Genomic DNA, 20,402 nt, shown 5'->3' with positions numbered 1-20,402 from the left:
TAGAACAGTATCTGAAATAAGTGACACTTCAACACAAAAAGCAGTCTACTTCGCATATTTTCTTACACTTATGTCGTATGGTATTATTTTTTGGGGTAATTCTTCTGATTCAAAAAGGATATTTTTGGCTCAAAAATGGGCTGTTCGAGGTATATGTGGTGTAAGTTCGAGAACCTCTTGTCGACCCCTATTCAAAAATCTGGGAATTCTGACATTGCCCTCACAGTATATATTTTCTTTAATGTCATTTGTTGTTAGCAATATTAGCTTATTCCCAAGAGTTAGCAGCTTTCACTCAGTTAATACTAGGCAGAAATCAAATCTGCATGTGGAATACACTTCCTTGACTCTTGTGCAGAAAGGAGTGCAGTATTCTGCTGTATCCATTTTCAATAAGCTACCACAAGAACTCAAAAATCTTAGCAGTAGCCCAAACTCTTTTAAGTCTAAACTGAAGAGTTTCCTCATGGCTCACTCCTTCTATTCTGTTGAGGAGCTCCTGGAAGAGCTAAAAAATTAAGTAAATTCCAGTGTTACATTGTTGATTTTTTCATTTAAACTTACGACTTGTCACCTGAATATGTTTTTTTATATTTCATTTTATCTGTTTCTAATATCGTGTTATAATTGCATGTATTGACTTGTTCCATGACCATGGAGACTTCTCCTTAATTTGGTCCCAGGGAACAATAAATAAATAAATAAACAAACACCCACAAGAATCATCTCATTTTTTGGTCTATGGAATGAAAACTGAATCTATTCTAATTTAATCTAATAAGGATGTGCTGTGCTGCCATCTAGGGAGTAAAGTGTGAACTATGTCATGGAATACACACAGCCATCAATAGAGACATATTTTTTATTGATTATTATAGCCGTTGAATGTTGTGAACTTGAAGAACATAGTTGGTTCACTTAAGCTTATGAAATGTATTAAAGATCATTGTTTTGAATGGTACACTATGTGATCAAAAGTATCTGGTCACCTGGCTGAAAATGACTTACAAGTTCATGGTGCCCTCCATCGGTAATGCTGGAATTCAATATTGTGTTGGTCACCCTTAGCCTTGATCACACCTTCCACTCTCACAGGCATACATTCAATCAGGTGCTGGAATGTTTCTTGTGGAATGGCAGTCAATTCTTCATGGAGTGCTGCACTGAGGAAAGGTATTGATGCCAGACAGTGAGGCTTGGTATGAAGCCTGTGTTCCAAAACATCCTAAAAGTGTTCTATAGGATTCAGGTCAGGACTCTGTGCAGGCCAGTCCATTACAGGGATGTTATTGTCATGTAACCACTCTGCCACAGGATGTGTATTATGAAAAGGTGCTCGATCATGTTTAAAGAGGCAATTGCCATCCCTGAATTGCTCTTCAACAGTGGGAAGCAAGAAGGTGCTTAAAACATGAATGTAGGCTTGTGCTATGATAGTGCCATGGTAAACAACAAGGGGTGCAAGCCCCCCTCCACGAAAAACACGACCACACCATAACACCACCGCCTCCGAATTTTACTGTTGGCACTACACACGCTGGCAGATGACGTTCACTGGGCATTTGCCGTACCCACACCCTGCCATCAGATCACCACTTGTGTACCATGATTTGTCACTCCACACAATGTTTTTCTACTGTTCAGTCATCCAATCGTTCCACTCCTAACACCAAGCGAGGCGTCATTTGGCATTTACCGACGTAATGTGTGGCTTATGAGCAGCCACTTGACAATGAAATCCAAGTTTTCTCACCTCCCACCTAACTGTCATGGTACTTGCAGTGGATACTGATGCAGTTTGGAATTCCTGTGTGATAGTTTGGAACGATGTCTGCTTATTACACATTACGACCCACTTCAACTGTCGGCACTCTGTCAGTCAACAGACGAGGTCGGCCTGGACGCTTTTATGCTGTACGTGCCCCTTCACGTTTCCACTTCACTATCACATTGGAAACAGTGTAGAGCTAGGGATTTTTAGGAGTGTGGAAATCTCACTTACAGATGTATGACACAATTGACACTCAATCACCTGACGCATTTGAAGCCCGTGAGTTCTGCAGAGTGCCCCATCCTGCTCTCTCATGATTTCTAATGACTACTGAAATTGCTGATATGGAGTACCTGGTAGTAGGTGGTAGCACATTGCACCTAATGTGAAAAACGTATGTTTTTGTGGGTGCCAAAACAGTTTTGATCACATGGTGTACATCTGTTGATAAACTTTACTTAACATTTATGTGTGCTGTGCCGGTTTTGTGAAGATACAAGTGGAGAACGTACATGCTGTAGGTCTATATAAAGCAAAATTTTATCTTCTGAAGAATCCAATGACATAATTAAGATAAGATGAAGCACAAGAAAGACAGTCTAAACATGCAGAGGCAAGAAACAAAAGTTCATTGTGGTGGAAATGTAAAGCAACTATTTGTGCAGATCTCACAGTTTAACATCAGTTTTAACAAACAAGAAAAAAAGTTTGTGGACTAACTATAGCTTGGATGAACATAAGATGCATCAGAATAACCAAAGAGAAGCCTAATGTAATACAGTTTAATTACACTCACAATGACTGTGTGGAATAAGAGTCCAAAGAAGAAAGACATTGAGTCAGTATTGTGCTTCATTCCCCCTATTCACCATGATTTTTACACGAACTTAACAACTGCTAGACAGATAGCTGGAAATTCCAGTGAATATATGTTGTCAGAAGAGGAATGAGAACCCCCAAAATTCTATTTAAATAGTACACACATTGTCTCTTAGTAGTGCAAAACCTTTTGTTTTGATGAATGAAACAAGATTGTTGTACAGGTAATATCCATATTGAGACAGTAAAGTTGTTCAATTTTTAGTGCTTTTCCTTGTAATGACCATATTCTTTTCAGGCCTCTATTTGCGTGTGTTTTGTTTATCAGCAAAATGTAATATATGTTAGGAGTCAGTTGAATGCTATTTACTGCCCTCAGTACCTCAAATGATTTAGATGAATGTCTCAAAACATGCCGTTTGTTGTTGGTTCAGTCTGGCATAGCACCTTCCAACTGGTAAAGTTCTGTAAGCAGTAAAAAGTTCTAAATTTTTGAGTACTCATTTATCTAAAGAAATAGTCAGTGGTGTTTTTGTTGTTACAGTAGTTGTACAAATGCTGTGATTGTAACTGACAGAGACTTAGTGAAACAATGTAGTGACTAGGCTCTGTACTCTTACTTGGAAGAAATGAAGTTTAGTTTCTGTCTGGCTATCCAGTTTTAGGTTTTCCATGGTTTCCCTAAATCTTTAACCATAAACTGATCTCCATCCTCTTCTATCTCAAATCTGAGCTTGTGTCCATCTCTAATTGCATCACCACTGTTGGGATATTAAACCACACTCCCCCTCCATTTTTTCCTGTTATGGAGAGGAGGGAATTCACCTTTAGCAATTTAGATAAGTTGCTAGTGAAGATGGGGTAGTTTAATCTACCATAGAAGCTGCAGGAGGTTTCTGGACACAAGACATAACAAATATATTATAAGAAGAAAGTGGGAGAAGAGAGCATACATGGAGAAATAGATAGTAAAAGTGTAAATGTGCCTAAGAATGTTTCTCCCCTGCATTTCTACCACCCTCACCTCCCCTCTTGTTCAATGTGAATTGTCTAAGCAATAATCTTGTCTTAAACTTGATTTCATCTTTGTTGCTCAGTCCCACAAACAGCTACATCAGTTTTCTTCTCTAAATGTCATAGCTCAACAAAAAATTATTTTTTTTCCTTGGACAGAATGACCAAGAATTACATTCCTCTCCCATTTCATAAACTTGTAGCTTCAAAGACTTCTGTTACAATGTTGAAGTTTCTCATTTCACAGTAATTCATTCTGGCTACTCAGTTGGTCTTTAAAAACAGTAAGTTACTTTCCTTTTGTTTCTTTTTTAATTTAAATCTTGCACAAATTTCTGGCATCTGGCTTCACGGAAATGTTTAGCTGTGTGTTAATGTATGTAATTTTGCAAATAAATACGTAGATCTAATAGATTGTCTAAACTAATAAAGTCTTTTGCAATAAATATTCCAGTGGCCATTTTCTCTTTTACTAACAAATATTGCTTATTTTGTTCTTTCATGGGAACACTGATTTTTCCAGAAGTGGGTACTCCATCTTCAGCAGTCTCTAACGAATCTGTACTTTATTACTCCTACAGCTGGCACATCTACTTGTACCTAACAGTTTTGATCCAACTGTGCTGATATGTTAAACAGCAAATCTGTGCTTTCTACAAAAGGTAGTTTATTGCAGTGAATGTGATTATGCTATATGTTTGTAAAATGTGACACACTAACAAACAATTCTCCATTGGAAATGCATATCTGTCTGTAAATGTTAAGGATTTTTTTTTCCAGTTTGCAAGTTACTGTCATATTGTAACAACAGTGAGAAATAGAGAGTTTGATTTTATGCTTACACATAGTGTTCCATTGCAGATGGAGAAGATATTTAGCCATGCATGGAAGGGCAAACGGGGAATTGCAGATGTTAAGGAAGACCCAAAGCCTCACCCTATACATGAGGATTATGTGGATGATGAACAAGGTTTGCAGCGAAGACATCTAGTGGATACAACACTCATTATCCACTTCTTTGGAAAGAAGGGGAAGGATGAATTGAGATACGAGGGCTTCAAAAAGTAATATAATATTCCATACAATTTTCTTTGTTGCTTGATTAGTGTTTCAGTGCTGTGCAGTTTAAAATAAATCTATCTTTCCCCATGTGAATCATGTGAAAATATCAGTGTTGTTCATTAACTCATCAAACATTAGTGTGGGATAATATAGACTCCATGGATGAAGTATTTGCTTTGTAAACTTAGAGTTGAAGTTCTATGAATAGTGATAATGAAAAGCCATGAAAAAAGCTGAGCACTATGTCATTACATATGATTATTGCAATGTCCAATTGATTATGCTGCTGTGCTTGCTAGTAAATGTTTTCTAATCTTCCACTATTATTGATGCCTTCATTGTAAGAGTGCACTATGAATACCCTGTTACAACTATACCTTGTAAATAACTGCAAAGTGTACTGATCAGCTTGAACATTATGACCACTGACCTACTATCGATATTAACCCATTCAGGCAATAGCAGCATTACCTGGCAAGAGATGACTGCTACTCAAACACACACACAATGCATTTGGTGTCAGTCAGCATGCTGTCCTTGTTTAAAATGGGGAAGGTGTGCAATCTATCCGAGTTTGGCTGAGAGCAGATAGCGATGGCCCGGAGACTCGGCACGAGCATTCTAGAAATTGCTTGACTTGGGTGTTTGAGGAATGCTGTGGTGAGTGTCTTCAACACATTGTGAAACCAAGGTAAAACCACATTCAGACATCGTGGGGTTGGGTGGCCACCCTTCATTACAGATGTTGGACATAGTAGGCTGGGCAGACTGTTAAGACAGGAAAGGCAGTGAACTGTGCTAGAACTAACATTAGACTTTAATGCTGGGCAGAGTACAAATGTGTGTGAACACACAGTGCACTGAATACTCCTAATGATGGGCCTCTGCAGCCGACGACCCATACATGTACTGATGTCAACACCCCGACATCGGCAACTACGACTGAAACAGGCATGTGACCATTGGCACTGGACATTGGCACAGTGGCAGAGCATTGCACTGTCTGATGAATCTCGATATCTTCTTCATCATGCTGATGGGATGGTGTGAAACTGTCCTCTTCCAGGGGAACAGCTCCTTGACTCCTTTACTGTGGGTTGGAGGCAATCTGGCAGCGGCCCCATAATGCTCTGGGGAACATTCATGTGGACATGCATGGGTCCAATGGAGCTCATGCAAGGCACCATAATGGCCAAGTAGTATAGTACACTGGTTGCATATCAGCGTCACCTGGCGAGGGATGACTGCTCGACAGATCTGAACCCGATCGAGCACACAAGGGATGTGATTGAACATGCCCCCCCTCCCTGGAATTTACAGGAATTAGGTGATTTGTATGTGCAATTGTGATGCCAACTCCCTCCAGCAACCTACCAATGCCCCATTGCTTCCATGCCACGACATGTCACTGCTGTTATCTGTGCCAAAGGTGGACATACCGTCTATTAGGTAGGTGGTCATAATGTTCTGGCTGATCTGTGTATGTGGCTGCATTGTTTAAAAACATCATCACACTGTCCCTAATGTGTGTCTGTCTCCTCTAATGACTGTAAATATTATTTCAAAAGTCAAAATCTTGCCTTTAAGCTGCAGTCTAGTTATAGTGCGCAGATTACTTTTCACAGAGGTAAGGAAAGCCAAAAAAAAGGCAGAACAGTCTCCTAGTTCAGTGGCTGAAGGTCACAATGTTTTCTTTACAATAACTCAGTCTTTTATCTTCAAACAGTGCATTATAGAAAAGGTAAATGAAATGCTGCTCTGTTACAAGCTCCTTCAGGATCTAGGGGAACACTTTGTTATTGTTGAAATTGTTCTCATGAGGAGTTTATTCTAGCCCTCATGCAGGTGTCATTATTCAGCTTGGGAAAAGTGATTATTATGCTAGACTGTGTCCTGTTTAGCCAAAATAACAAACTGAACAGTTTCTGCTGTCTACATATTGCCAATGTGTGGTCTTACCCACATGTGGAGGTTTCCTCAGTAGATCATTGATCTGGTACTCCATGAGAAGTCATAGAGCTGCTCATACTTTTTCCATGAAGCTTGATGAAGTGTGTTATTCCAAACTATGTGCTATTTATGGTATTCTGTATAGTGTTTGATAAGCTTTCCAACATGGATGTCACCAATCTGAATTACTTTCTCATTTATTAATCTTATTGATTAATTTGATGGTGACAAAGAATTCCTTAAAGATGTAGCTCAACTGTTTATCATTATCAAAACTGGCTTGCTTACTGAGAAATACCCCTAATATCAGTCTGTTTGCAACTTCAACTTGTGCACTACCATCTTTTTTTAATGCTCTCATTTATTAAGATGAAACATACTTATTTTTAGGTTCATGGAAAATCTTCAAAAGGAAGTTCTGGAGCTTGAGTTCCATGAATTTTCAAAAGGACATGACACAATTACTGAAGTAGATTTTGCAAAAATACTTTTGCGCTACACTTATTTGGATACAGATGAGTATGTTTCTACAATTTGTATGGTAACTTAACAACAATATTTGTGACACTTGTTTGTCAGAAACTTAATGAAATCTTTCTCTGCCCTCACCCTTCAATCACTTACCTATTTTCCCATCAGATATGACATGTACTTGGATCGTCTGCTCACCAGAATCAAAGAGGAGAAGGGTATCACATTTGAAGAATTCCACGCATTTTGTCAGTTTCTAAACAATTTAGAAGATTTCACGATAGCAATGCGAATGTATACATTGGCTGATCATCCAATTTCAAAAGGTAAGACAACTTTGACAAAAATGTTACTAATTAGTAGTAAAGATTTATTGTAATACTAGAGTTACTTAAATCCAAAATAAATTTCTGCATAAAATGTTCATAAAGAAAGAAACTCAGTTGCTTAATTATAAACTAATGTAAGGTTAATGTGATATTGCACTATACTTCAGCTTTAGGGTTTCACCCATTACCAACTTCTTTACTCTGGTAAAATTGTGTACACAGATAGGGGTATTATAAAGGCACAATACCTGAACATTAAATAGTAACATGTGCTAATGGATTAGTCTACTGAAAGTGTCCAGTATGTGGATTTAGGTTCCGTGTCCTGATTTAACACCAAAGTTTTGAAATAGTGTTCCCAAAGAAATACTTTCCTACCAACCAATATACTTAAATCTGTATATGCCAAGTAGTAACTAGAACACAATCATTCTTTGTACATTTATATTACTAAAATAATGCCACAAATAAAATGGATATGAACTTGAAACTTCACTTGTCTCAGCCACACTTCTTATTTTTAAAAAAGTGTACCTGAGACAAGCAAAATTTCAAGTGCAAATAGGCCACATTGTCTTATACTGCTTTTTTGCAGACTACCAAGAATAAGATGGGTATGTACAAAAAAAAAAAAAAAAAAAAAAAGATATTAGATGCTGTTGTTTGTTTTGTGGTCTTCAGTTGGAAGATTGGTTTGATGCAGCTCTCAATGCTGCCCTATCCTGTGCAAGCATCTTCATCTCCAAATAGCTACTACAACATGCATACTTCTGAATCTGCTTATTGTCTCCATCTCTTGGTCTCCCTCCATGATTTTTATCTCCCACACTTCCCTCCACTACTAAATTGATGATCCTTGATGTCTCAGAATGTGCCTAGTCAACCAATCCCTTCTTCTAGTCAGGTTGGCCACAGATTTCTTTTATCGCCAGTTCTATTCAGTACCACCTCATTAGTTACATGATCTACCAATCTAGTCTTCAGCATTCTTCTTTAGTACCATGTTTCAAAAGCTTCTGTTTTCTTCTTGTTTAAACTGTTCATTGTCCATGTTTCACTTCCATACATGGCTACACTCCATATAAATACTTTTTCTTGCCATTACCAGTCTACATTTTGTATCCTCTCTACTGTGGCCATCATCAGTTATTTTGCTTCCCAAATAACAAAACTCATCAACTACATTAAGTGTCTCATTTCCTAATCTAATTCCCCTAGCATTACCTGTCTCAACTATTGCTGCCCTTTCATGCCACTCTACTCTTACAACTGTCATACCCCTACTACCTTTAGAATTTCAAAGAAAGTATTCCAGTCAACTATATATCAAAAGTTTTCTGTATTTCTACAAATGCTAAAAATGTAGGTTTTCCATTTCTTGACCTTTTGTCTAAGATAAGCCCTATGGTCAGTATCATGCGAAGCTACATTTCTCCGAAATCCAAACTGATCTTCCCCAAGGTCTGCTTCTACCAGTTTTTCCATTCTTCTGTAAAGAATTTGTGTTAGTATTTTGCAACCATGGCGTACTAAACTGGTAGTTTGGTAACATTCGCACCTGTCAGCACCTGCTTTCTTTGGAATTAGAATTATTGCATTTTTTTGGAAGTATGATGGTATTTCATACATCTGTCTCACACATCTTGCACGCCAAATGGAAGAGTTTCATCGTGGCTGGCTCTCTCAAAGCTATCAGTGGTTCTAACAATATGTTGTTTATTACCGGGGCCTTGTTTCAACTAAAATCTTTAAGTGTTCTGTCAAATTCTTCTTGCAGTATCATATCTCCCATCTCATTTTCATCTATGTTCTCTTCCATTTCTATAATATTGCCTTCAGTTCATCTCCATTGTACACTGAAGCACCAGAGAAACTGGTATAGGCATGCATATTCAAATTCAGAGAAATGTAAACAGGCAGAATATGGCGCTGCACTCGGCAACGTGTACATAAGGCAACAAGTGTCTGACACAGGTGTTAGATCAGTTACTGCTGCTGCAGTGGCAGGTTATTGAGATTTAAGTCAGTTTGAATGTGGTGTTATAGTCAGCATACTAACAATGAGACACAGCATCTCCGAGATAGTGATGAAGTGAGGATTTTCCCATATGCCATTTCACGAGTGTACCATGAATATCAGGAATCCAGTAAAACATCAAATTTCCAACATCACCGGGTCTGGAAAAAGTTCCTGCAAGAATGGGACCAACAGTGACTTAAGAGGATCATTCAGTGTGACAGAAGTGCAACCCTTCCACAAATTGATGCAGATTTCAGTGCTGGACCATCAACTAGCGTGAACCATTCAATGAAACCTCATTGATATGGGCTTTCACAGCTGAAGGCCCACTCATGTAGCCTTGATGACTGCATGGCACAAAGCTTTACACCTCGCCTGGGCCCATCAACACAGACATTTAGACTGTTGATGACTGGAAGCATGTTGTATGGTTGGACGAGTCTCGTTTCAAATTTTATCAAGTTGATGGACATATATGGGTGTGGAGACAACCTCATGAATCCTTGGACCCTACATATCAGCAGGGGACTGTTGAAGCTGGTGGAGTCTCTGTAATGTTGTGGGGCATATGCAGTTCGAATGATATGGGACCCCTGATATGTGCAGATACGACTATGACAGGTGTGTGATCACCTCCATCCATTATGCATTCTGCCAGACTTGGACAATTCCAGGAGGAAAATGTGACACCCTACATGTCTGTAATTACTACAGAGTGGCTCCGGGAACACTCTTCTGAGTTTAAACATGTCCGCCGGCCACCAAACTCCCCAGGCATGGACATTATCGAGCATATCTGGGATGTATTGCAACGTGCTGTTCGGAAGAGATCTCCACCCCATCATGCTCTTATGGATTTATGGATAGCCCGGTAGGATTCATGGTGTCAATTCCCTCCAGCATTACTTCAGACATTAGTCAAGTCCATGCCATGTCGTGTTGCAGCACTTTTGCATGCTCACTGGGGCCCTACACGATGTTAAGCAGGTGTACCAGTTTCTTTGGCTCTTCAGTGTATAAATCCTTTATATACTCCTTCCACCTGTCAGCTTTCCCTTCCATGCTGAGGACTGGTTTTCCATATGAGCTCTTCATATTGATACAGCTACTTCTCTTTTCTCCAAAAGCCTCTTTTACTTTTCCTGTAGGTGATATCTCTCTCCCCTACTGAAATATGCTTATAAATCCTTGCATTTGCCCTCTATCCATTCCTGCTTAGTCATTTTACACTTCTGTCAATCTCATTTTTTATTTGTTTGTATTCCCTTTTGCTTGCTTCATTTGTATATTTTCTCCTTTCACCAATTAAATACAGTATCTCCTATGTTATCCAAGGATTTTTACTAGACCTTGTCTTTTTACCTATTAGATCCTGTGCTGTCTTCACTATTTCATCTCTCGTTGCTACCCATTCATCATCTACTGTATTGCTTTCCTCTGTTCTAGTCAACCATTGTGTAATGCTCCTTCTGGAACTCTCAAAAACCTATGCATCCTTCAACTTATCCAGGTCCCAGCTCCTCCTTACCTTTTTGCAGTTTCTTCAGTTTTGATTTACAGTTCATAATCAGTAATCATAATCCACATATACATCGGAAATGTCTTGCACAGTGGCAGCTCACAGATATACATTCTTGGTGTCCACAAATTTTTAGATTCAGATCAGTTTGGGAGTGTGAAATTTATAGCATCAGCTGTATAACAGTTATGCTTATCAACAAATTTATAAAACTATAGCTACTGCCAGTAACAATAACAACATTAATAATAGTAATAATAATAATAATAATAATTATTATTATTATTATTATTATTATTATTATATGCATAACTTATCTGACAAAAGAGAATTTTTTTGAGGGATTTTGTTGTTTTGTAAATAATTAAGTATAGTTTAGGGCAATAAAAAATAATGTGTAAGTTTTCACAACTCTCCATTTTGCATTTTTGTGTAAGTGGGGGTTTTTGTGCTTTTCCATTTTTTTCAGACAAATATACAAGTTCCTTAAGAGATGTATTAGTTCATGAATTTACTTCCAAGCTGAGAATCAGATATTCTTGTGCTGCACCTATACGACAACTTCTTGTCCTAACTCTACACTTTCTTGTTAAGTGTTTGCTTCTAGTCACACTTATTTGATTTCACCACTGTCTCAATCAAAGGGCCTGTTCTCAGAAGCCATAGTTCCTTTGCCACTAACTTTTCCTGATAATTTATTGTTCTATTCCCAAAATGATATTTTCGATATGCAACAAAGTGTGCACTGATATGAAACTTCCTGGCAGATTAAAGCTGTGTGCTGGGACAAGACTCGAATTTGGGACCTTTGTCAATCGTGGTCAGGTGCTCTACTGACTGAACTACCCAAGCACGACTAACAACCCATCCTCAAAGGTTTACCTTTCTGTTAGCATTTAAAATAGATTCAGCATTCTTCATGTTTATGCTGTACACAAAAGCCAGATCCCACCCAGTAAACAACCAACTCCAAACACAAAGTGCCTTTTGTGGAAATGATTGAACTCAAGTAGTAATGTCTGCCATCATGGTCACTTAATTAGAACATAAATGAGGCACTGAGATCCACAAGGGCCTAAAGCACACCACCATCGATCCCACATGTAAGTGAATGTCAGAGAAACCAATGATACAGCTTTTTGTGAATTTTCATATATGCAGTGTGGGCCTACAGCACAGACAAACCTGACTCACCATAAGATCAACATATTTCAGAAGCATGAATAAATCTTACAATCTCACAATCAATGGTGATGTGCTTTAGGCCCTTATGATTCTCACAAGGTAAACTCCCCATTGCACCCCTCCTCAGATTTAAAGGTTAGATGGCCCAGTGGATAGCCCATAAAAAACTGAACACAGATCAAGCATGAAAACAGGAAGAATGTTTACGGATCTGTAAAAAAGATAAAGCAAAATAGAAACAGTGAACAGTCCAAGCTTAACAAGTGCAATATTAAGCACACATTAAGAGGCGCGACATCATGGTTGAGTGGTCACAGATTTGTACTGTGAAGCGAATGAGACGTGTTCAAAACTTTCTCACCTATTACTCCCCCCCCCCTCCCCTTCCATTACCTATTATCAAATTCCAGTCCCCCATCACAATTAAATTTCTGTCTCCCTTAAATATCTGAATAATTTATTTTATCTCATCATACAGTTCTTCAAACTCTTCATCATCTGCAGAGCTAGCTGGCATATAAACATGTGCTGCTGTGATGGGTGTGGGCTTCTTGTCTGTCTTGGCTACATTGTAGCTTACCGGCATTCCTATTTTCTAATTCATTATTAAACCCACTCCTGCATTGCCCCTATTTGATTTTGATTTTGTATTTAATAACCCTGTATTTTCTGACCAGAAGTCATATTCCTCCTGGCACAAAACTTCCTTAATTCCTACTATATCTAAATTCAACATGTCCATTTCCTCTTTAAATTTTTGGAATCTCTTTTACCTCCTGAATATTTTACCCAATAGTATGCCATATAATAGAGTTGCATGCCCTTAGGAAAAATTAAGGCTGCAGTTTTCCGTTGCTCTCAGGTATTTGCAGTTCCAGCACAGCAAAGCAATTTTGGTTCATGTTAAAAGACCAGATCAGTCAATCATTCAGACTGTTGCCTCTGCAACTACTGAAAATAGTGCTGCCCCACTTCAGGAACAACACATTTGTTTGGCATCTTAACAAATACCCCTCCATTTCGGTTGCACCAAAGTTACAGCTGTCTGTATCGCTGAAGCATGCAACAATTTTTCTCAGAGTACATGGATTGAAGTCTGGGGACCTGGGAAGCCAAGCAAAATGGACATGGCAGCTCAGCACATCATCCTCACCAAATGATGTGCACAAGAGATATTTCACATGTGTATCAATATGGAGTGGAACACCGTCCTGCATAAAAGTTGCACCTTCCATCAAGTGTTTAGCAGCCAGGCTAGGGATGATCTGATTCTCTCTCTCTCTCTCTCTTTCTCTCTCTCTCTCTCTCTCACTACAGTTCATTTTATACACAATTCTTGTGTCACTGACATGAAGCTGTCCAGGGCCATATGTTGGCCAGTTTTTGCACTCACTTTTGGTTTCAACAAAATCCCATATCATTTCAGGCGTGTATCAGTCTTTTACCTCCCTACCTACATTATTCTGTGAATTAGTGCATTTTCAAATGCTAACAGACTTTTGGGTCACCTTGCATGATGCTCATCCATCTCACTGTCCAAACATTTATGAGTGGATGTTTCAATGTCTAGTTGAGGTTGCTTATAATTTAACAAAAATTTCATCATGACTGTCTTATCAGTATTCATTTTAAGTATGTTTATGATCCGACCAAAGTTCTCTTCAGTATTTCACACACCTAAATGTTTCAAACAGCTCCAGCTAATAGTGGATGTATCATTAGCAGTGTACTCTAACTTCAAGTTTTGTAGCTGTGCTATGTACACCTAAATCTACATACATACTTTGCAAGCTAAGCAGAGGGTACTTAGCATTATTAGGGTTTCCCATTTCAATTGAATGTGGAGGATGGGGGAAATGAATGCTTAAATGCCTATGTGCACACTGTAATTTGTGTGCTATTATCTTCACTTTCACTGTGAGGATGATACACAGGAGCTGAAGTATATTTCTAGATTGTTCACTTAATAATTGTACTTGAAACTTTGAAAGTAGGACTTCACAGTATAATTTGCATCTGCCAATTTAGGTTTCACAACATTTCCATTATGTTCTCCTGAGTGTCAAACAAACCTGTGACACACTGCCCTTCTTTGAATACATTCAATATCCACTGTTAGTCCTATTTGATATGGGTCCCACACACTTCAGTTATATTCTAAGATGGGATAAAAAAAAAGCAATTTGTAAGCAATATTCTTTGTAGATATTTTTGTAGTATCATGCCAATGAAGAGAAGTCCGACACCTGGTCTAACTACGACTGAGCCTCTGCGATTATCCCATGTTATAGCCATACAAATTGTTAAATCCAGATGATTGTACACGTTGACTGATTCCGGCTGTGAACAATTGATATTGTAGTCATGGGGTACAATGTTTGGGCATTTTGTGAAGTGCACAATTTTACATTTATGAATATTTAATGCATGTTGCCAGTGATTGGATCAGTTTGAAATCTTAACAATGTTTGAGTGGATGTTTTTGTAGCTTTTGCAGTTAGTTTGCAAAATGAACAGCAAGAGCCCCAAAATGCTTCCCTGGGTCATCACCTGATGTTCTTCTACATCTGTTGACACACTGTCCAGGGTAACATGGTGCTTACTCTCTACCAAGATAGCCTCAGTCCACTCACATTTTTTTTTCCCACATGACATCACAGTTTTGTGGTATCAAGTTATATGATTTCCTGAAGTCAATAAACTAATGTTTTCACTGGATTGCCCGGATCAATGACTTTCAGGGTGTGACATGAGAGACGTGAGAGTTGAGTTTTGCCTGATTAATGTTTTCAGAATCTATTCTAGTTGGCATTGAGGAGGTATTTCTATTAGAGGTAACTGAGTGCATTTGAACTCCTGCCCCGAGGTAAGTGTTTTGAGTTCACCTTTGAGATACGGCACAACTGCCCTTTATCTAGCTGAACTTGTAAATCTTCCTACTTGTTTTAGTTGCTATTTGTATTTTGTGAATCATTGTTACAACAACGGCCTCATGGTCACTGATACCAGTTTCAATATGGACATCCTCAAAGAGATCAGGTCTACTTGTTGCTAATAGATCTTACACATTTCCACCATGAGTGCACTTTCAAACTATCTATTCTATATAGTTTTCTGGGGCAGCATTTAGTATTGTTTTGCAGGAAGTCTTGTCACACCCATTACTTACAAAACTGGAATTATCCCAGTCAGTTGTTGGATGACACTCCAATGATAACTGTATGATTAGGGAATACGTGTACTAGTAAGTCGAGGTTTCTCAATTTTTCAGTTACATATAGGAGCGAGTCTGGTCGATAGACCCAATTATAAATTTCTGCTTGGTCTTGATACTGAGTCTTGCCCAAACAATCTCACATGCAGTCTCACTTTCTGTCTTGGTATATTTAAATTTCTTTCCTACTCCAACAAATAAACCCTCTCCATTTCCCAATTAGTTTTTGATACATACTTAATTTATTCCAAAATTTGCACTGCTGTCAATTTAGTTTTACCACCAGCTTTCTGTACCTAGTATAATGTAAACTCCACTGCTTTTTAGAATTATTTCAATCTCTGGCACATAGTACACAAGTGCTGCAGCAGTTGATCACTAGTGTTTTAACTGTTTCATCTGTGTAGGATATTTCTTTAGATCTGAAACTAATACTGCAGTCACCTACAGTTATAATTATCTGAATTGGGCAGAGAAATTAATACATACAAGAAACAAAAATGGCACAAGAATACTTCACTATGTGATTCCACAACTGAGAATTTTGCTTGTTGATTTCACAGTTAGGATTTTCCTTTCAATTTTATAATATGTTTTAGGTAGCCTTTAGCATATGAGGGCATGCTGAAAAGTAATGCCTCCAATTTTTTTTATCCTTTTGTCAATATTGATTGAGGTATTATATGTCATGCATATTGCTATGTCAACTTTTCTATTTTGCTAACACAAGTTGCAACCTTCTGGTGCTAGAGGGCTCCAAATTGTAACATGGTGGTGTGTAACATAATTATGTTGGTGTGTGAGGAACAGCATACTGTAATCAAGTTTCTAATCACAGAAAATGTGCCTCCAATTGAGACACATAGAAGAATGAAAGCTGTGTTCAGTGATTATTGTCTTGACAACAGTAATGTACAACACTGGATTGTTCATGCTCATAATGAAGGAAATGGTGGTGCTAATCTCATCTTGGCCCCATTTGATTTTCATCTGTTTCCAAAACCTAAACAACAGCTTCAAGAACTTAACTTTGTTAGTGAAGAAATAGTGCAAGCAGAAATGAGGTTGTGGCTCCATCAAAAAAGTTAAACATTCTACAGTGACGGTATCAACAAATTGGTCTGTCATTGGGAGAAATGTGTTTATTGCCTCAGTGACTATGTTGCAAAATAAATGTGTAGACATAAAGAATATGGTTGTAGAATGTTAATAACATGTGTTTTATTTAAAGAGCTTTAAGAATTTTCACTTAAAAAGTTGGAGGCATTACTTTTCAGGACACCCTCATATACACACACATAATAGCAGAGTTTAGCACATTATCGCTTGCAAAATAAGTATGTATGTTCACAAAACCAGTGCAAAAATTGTAGTGGAGAGTGACTGCCATAAGCAAAAAAAGAAAAAGAAAGAAAGAAAAATCAATGTGGAATCCAGTGTTCTATCTTCCATAACTCAAAATTAAACAGCTGCAAGATGTAAATTCTGTGCTACTGTACATCAGGTCACATCCTTATTTAACTTGCTTCCATTCTTCGTGATCAGTTAAAGTAAATGTTGGAATAATCACTTCAGAAATACCAGAAGGGATTTCTTGAGCCACTTCTGTTAAAATTAATGTGATAAGCATATATACTTTAAGCTGATGTTTTATATCATTCATAAAGAACAATGTGAAAAATCTGTGAGGTATTAAAGGTTGTATTATTTCAAAACAAAACAAAAAATTCATTCCAGCCTCATATCTACAGGAAGGAAATAATAGCAGAATTATAGAAGACATTTGTATGATCATTTTTCAAATTAAACATTTGTATATTTGATTATTTACTTTAAAATTTCAGATGAATTCCACAGGGCAGTGAAAATATGCACTGGAACAAATTTGAGTCGGCATCTAGTTCATATAGTATTTCAGATATTTGATGAAGATGGTGATGGACAACTGAGTTACCGTGAATTTATTGCTATAATGAAGGATCGTCTTCATAGAGGTTTCAAGGTATGCAAAAGAAGTTGGGATCAGATAGGTATTCTGGTATCATATCATTTTTCTTAATAGTTAAAACAATATTTCATAATGTTCTGTGATGGTTTCATTCACATTTCCATCCTTTTATATTGTCAGGTGCTGACTGAAAAAGCATGTAAATGGTAAAGTAACTATTACTAGATAGTATTTACCTCATTCATATTTTTAAATTAATGACATCTGTTTCTGTTACAGTCATATGCAAAGAATGAAGGCTGGGAGGCATTCAAAAACTGTGTGAAGAATGAAATGAAAGCCCCTGTTTAATCGTTTCATCTCAAAATCTACATTAATGGCAGCTAAAATGACTACTCCTTTCTGAAACTTTCATACCTTGTGAACAACAGAACTGTGAATCCTTTTGTAAATATATTTATTTCTCCCTGTATTTTATATTGCCAAATAAATGATGAGAAACACAATTTGTAGATTCCTTATTGTTCCACCACAAATGACTGTGACAAAATTTTTATCCTTTTCATTTTTCTCGATAGTCAGCTGCCACATTAAAAATTTGCTGTAAATCTCAGTTGAAATTTCCAGTTGGTGAAGAACTTCTACTGCTATCAAGTAATATGGCAGCATCAAGAACATTAAAGGCTAACAAAAGTAATCTGATTTATTGCTGCATGAAGTTTCATCATGTAAGTTGTTTGACAGAAACTGAATGAGGCACTTCAGACAAAGAAAGTTTTGAACTCATTATCTGGTATCCCACCTGGGTAACTTTGAAAGCCTCATGTGGAGTGTGGAATTGGATCTTCAGCACCAGACAGAGCTTTTACAACCATCAGCTGTTCCATCACCTTGCCACAGCACCACACACCATTTCATAAGCCAGATGGAGCATGTGGCCATCTCGTACAATCAGCCGTGCAGCTACACACTTCAGTGCCATATTCGCTTTACTACTGTCTCATCGTAATAACACACGGTTGGTTCTTGGTCTCTGCTTATGCTCTGTCTCAAGTTCTCTCTCTCTCTCTCTCTCTCTCTCTCTCTCTCTCTCTCTCAATTACTCATTGGATTTTGTTTCTCTGTAGTGCCATTGCCATGTGTCCATTTCCTTGTTGTTGTCATTGTCTTTCGTGTTTCCACTTGTTGATCTGCTGTTGATTGCTCCAGACCAGTCAGTCCAGCCTTGTCAGGTTTTTCTTGAGCCATTCCTGACATTTGCTTGAATCTCAGTCACAATACAAGGGTGTGTGGAAAATTTTTTATTCTGTTCCCACCATTTGTTGAGGTATTCTGTGTCATACATATTACTTGGTCAACTTTTCCGCTTTGCTGGTGCAAGTTGCAACTATCTGTCACTAGAGGGCTCTGAATTGTAGATGTAACATGGTAGTGTGTAACATAACTATGTCAAAACATGAGAAACAGTGTGCTATAATTGAGTTTCTAACTGCAGAAACTACACATGGAGCACCCTCAACTTCAGTGTGATGATCCCAGACCACACAGAAGTGCTGTAACATCTGTACCAATTGGAAACCTTGGATTCATTGTCATGCCTCATCCTCCATACAGTCCCAGAATGGCCTCATGCAATTTTCATCTGTTTCCAAAATTTGAAGAACACCTTCCAGCACTTCAGTTTGATAGTGATGAATCAGTGCAAGCTGAGGTAAGGTTGTTGCTCTGACAATGAAGTTAAACATTCTGCACTGATGGTCTCAACAAACTGGTCTCCTGTTGGGAGAAATTTGTTCGGCACCAGGGTGACTAGGTTGAGAAATAAGTATGTAGACATGAAAAATAAAATTGTAGACTGTTAGTAACATTTTTTGTATTTAGAAAGCTTTAAGAGTTCTCACATAAAAAAATCAGAGGAATCACTATTCAGCACACCCTCATATAATGAGAACGTGCATGACCTAACTTACCCAGATCATACTGATCAGGAATAGAGCAATATTCTGTCACTACCAAGACAAGTATTATAATTGTTAACTTGTGTTCTGTTCAGACAGAAGTCTAATATCAATGACTTTAAAACATATGTTTCTAAAATTAAGTTACATAAACATTTTAACATATTGCACAGAATAAAATCTCTCTTCCTTTTAAGAGATGCTCTGTACATGGCAGGAACCAAGTCAACTCCATCAAAAGCTTTCTATCTTTTGCATTTACACACTTACCACACCTTTCTGCTGGACATCATCTTAATCTGTGCACTTTCAGACACTCATACCCTCTTTCCAGGTAATGTCTTTGTTTTTGTTCCAGATTTTGATGAAAATGGTTTTTCCAACCTTTATGACATTAGTCCATGGTAAGATCCATACAAAATTCTTGTTTTAATTTTATTTTCTGAGTTCATTTTGAAAATGACATAAGAATTCAGAATACACAGTTAACAAATTTGTAGGGTTAGGGAAGGTGGGAACCCCGTAACAACATAGCTAATGGCCACTATGTTCTCATAACACACCAGCACTTACTTGGAATCAGATGTATATCAGTGTGAAGAAGAAGAAGAAGAAGAAGAAGAAGAAGGTTATTCTCCTCTTGTCTAAACTATTTATCATCCATCTTTTCACTTACTTACATATCTACACTCCATACAAATACCTTCAAGAAAGACTTCCTAACACTTAAACCTATATTTGATGTTAACAAATTTGTCTTCTTCAGAAATACTTTTCTTGAAATTGGCAACTTACATTTTATATCCTCTTTACTTCCGTTGTCATCGGTTATTTTGCTGCCCAAATAGCAAAACTTATCTACTACTTTTAGTGCCTCATTTCCTAACCTAATTCCTTCAGCATAGCCTTATATAATTTGATGACATTCCATTACCTTTGTTTTGCTTTATCCTCCTTTTAAGATGCTGGTGTGTCCATTCAACTGCTCTTCCAAGTCCTCTGCTGCCTCTGACAAAATTACAATGTCATCAGCAAACCTCAAAATTTTTATTTTTCCTCCCTGAGATTTCATTCCTACTCCAAATTTCTCATTGATTTCCTTTACTGATTGCTCAATGTGCAGATTGAATAACATTGTTCAT

The 20,402-nt window shown here is 37.7% G+C and overlaps 1 protein-coding gene across 3 annotated transcripts in view; it reads left to right on the top strand.

Moving 5' to 3' along the window:
- LOC124722889 (calcium uptake protein 3, mitochondrial-like) overlaps positions 1–17,808 on the top strand; it is a 636,966-nt gene extending 619,158 nt beyond the window's left edge. For all 3 annotated transcript variants that reach the window (XM_047248024.1, XM_047248026.1, XM_047248025.1), the window contains 5 exons: positions 4,466–4,668; positions 7,007–7,135; positions 7,256–7,413; positions 17,199–17,356; positions 17,582–17,808. In XM_047248024.1, coding sequence (XP_047103980.1) covers positions 4,466–4,668; positions 7,007–7,135; positions 7,256–7,413; positions 17,199–17,356; positions 17,582–17,653 — 720 coding nt within the window. In that variant the 3' untranslated portion in view covers positions 17,654–17,808. The remainder of the gene's footprint in view (positions 1–4,465; positions 4,669–7,006; positions 7,136–7,255; positions 7,414–17,198; positions 17,357–17,581) is intronic.
- The last annotated feature ends 2,594 nt before the right edge of the window (positions 17,809–20,402 follow it).

The sequence above is a fragment of the Schistocerca piceifrons genome, chromosome X (assembly GCF_021461385.2).
Source record: "Schistocerca piceifrons isolate TAMUIC-IGC-003096 chromosome X, iqSchPice1.1, whole genome shotgun sequence".
Taxonomy (NCBI): Eukaryota; Metazoa; Arthropoda; class Insecta; order Orthoptera; family Acrididae; genus Schistocerca; species Schistocerca piceifrons.
This window is presented reverse-complemented; position numbering and strand designations above follow the sequence as displayed.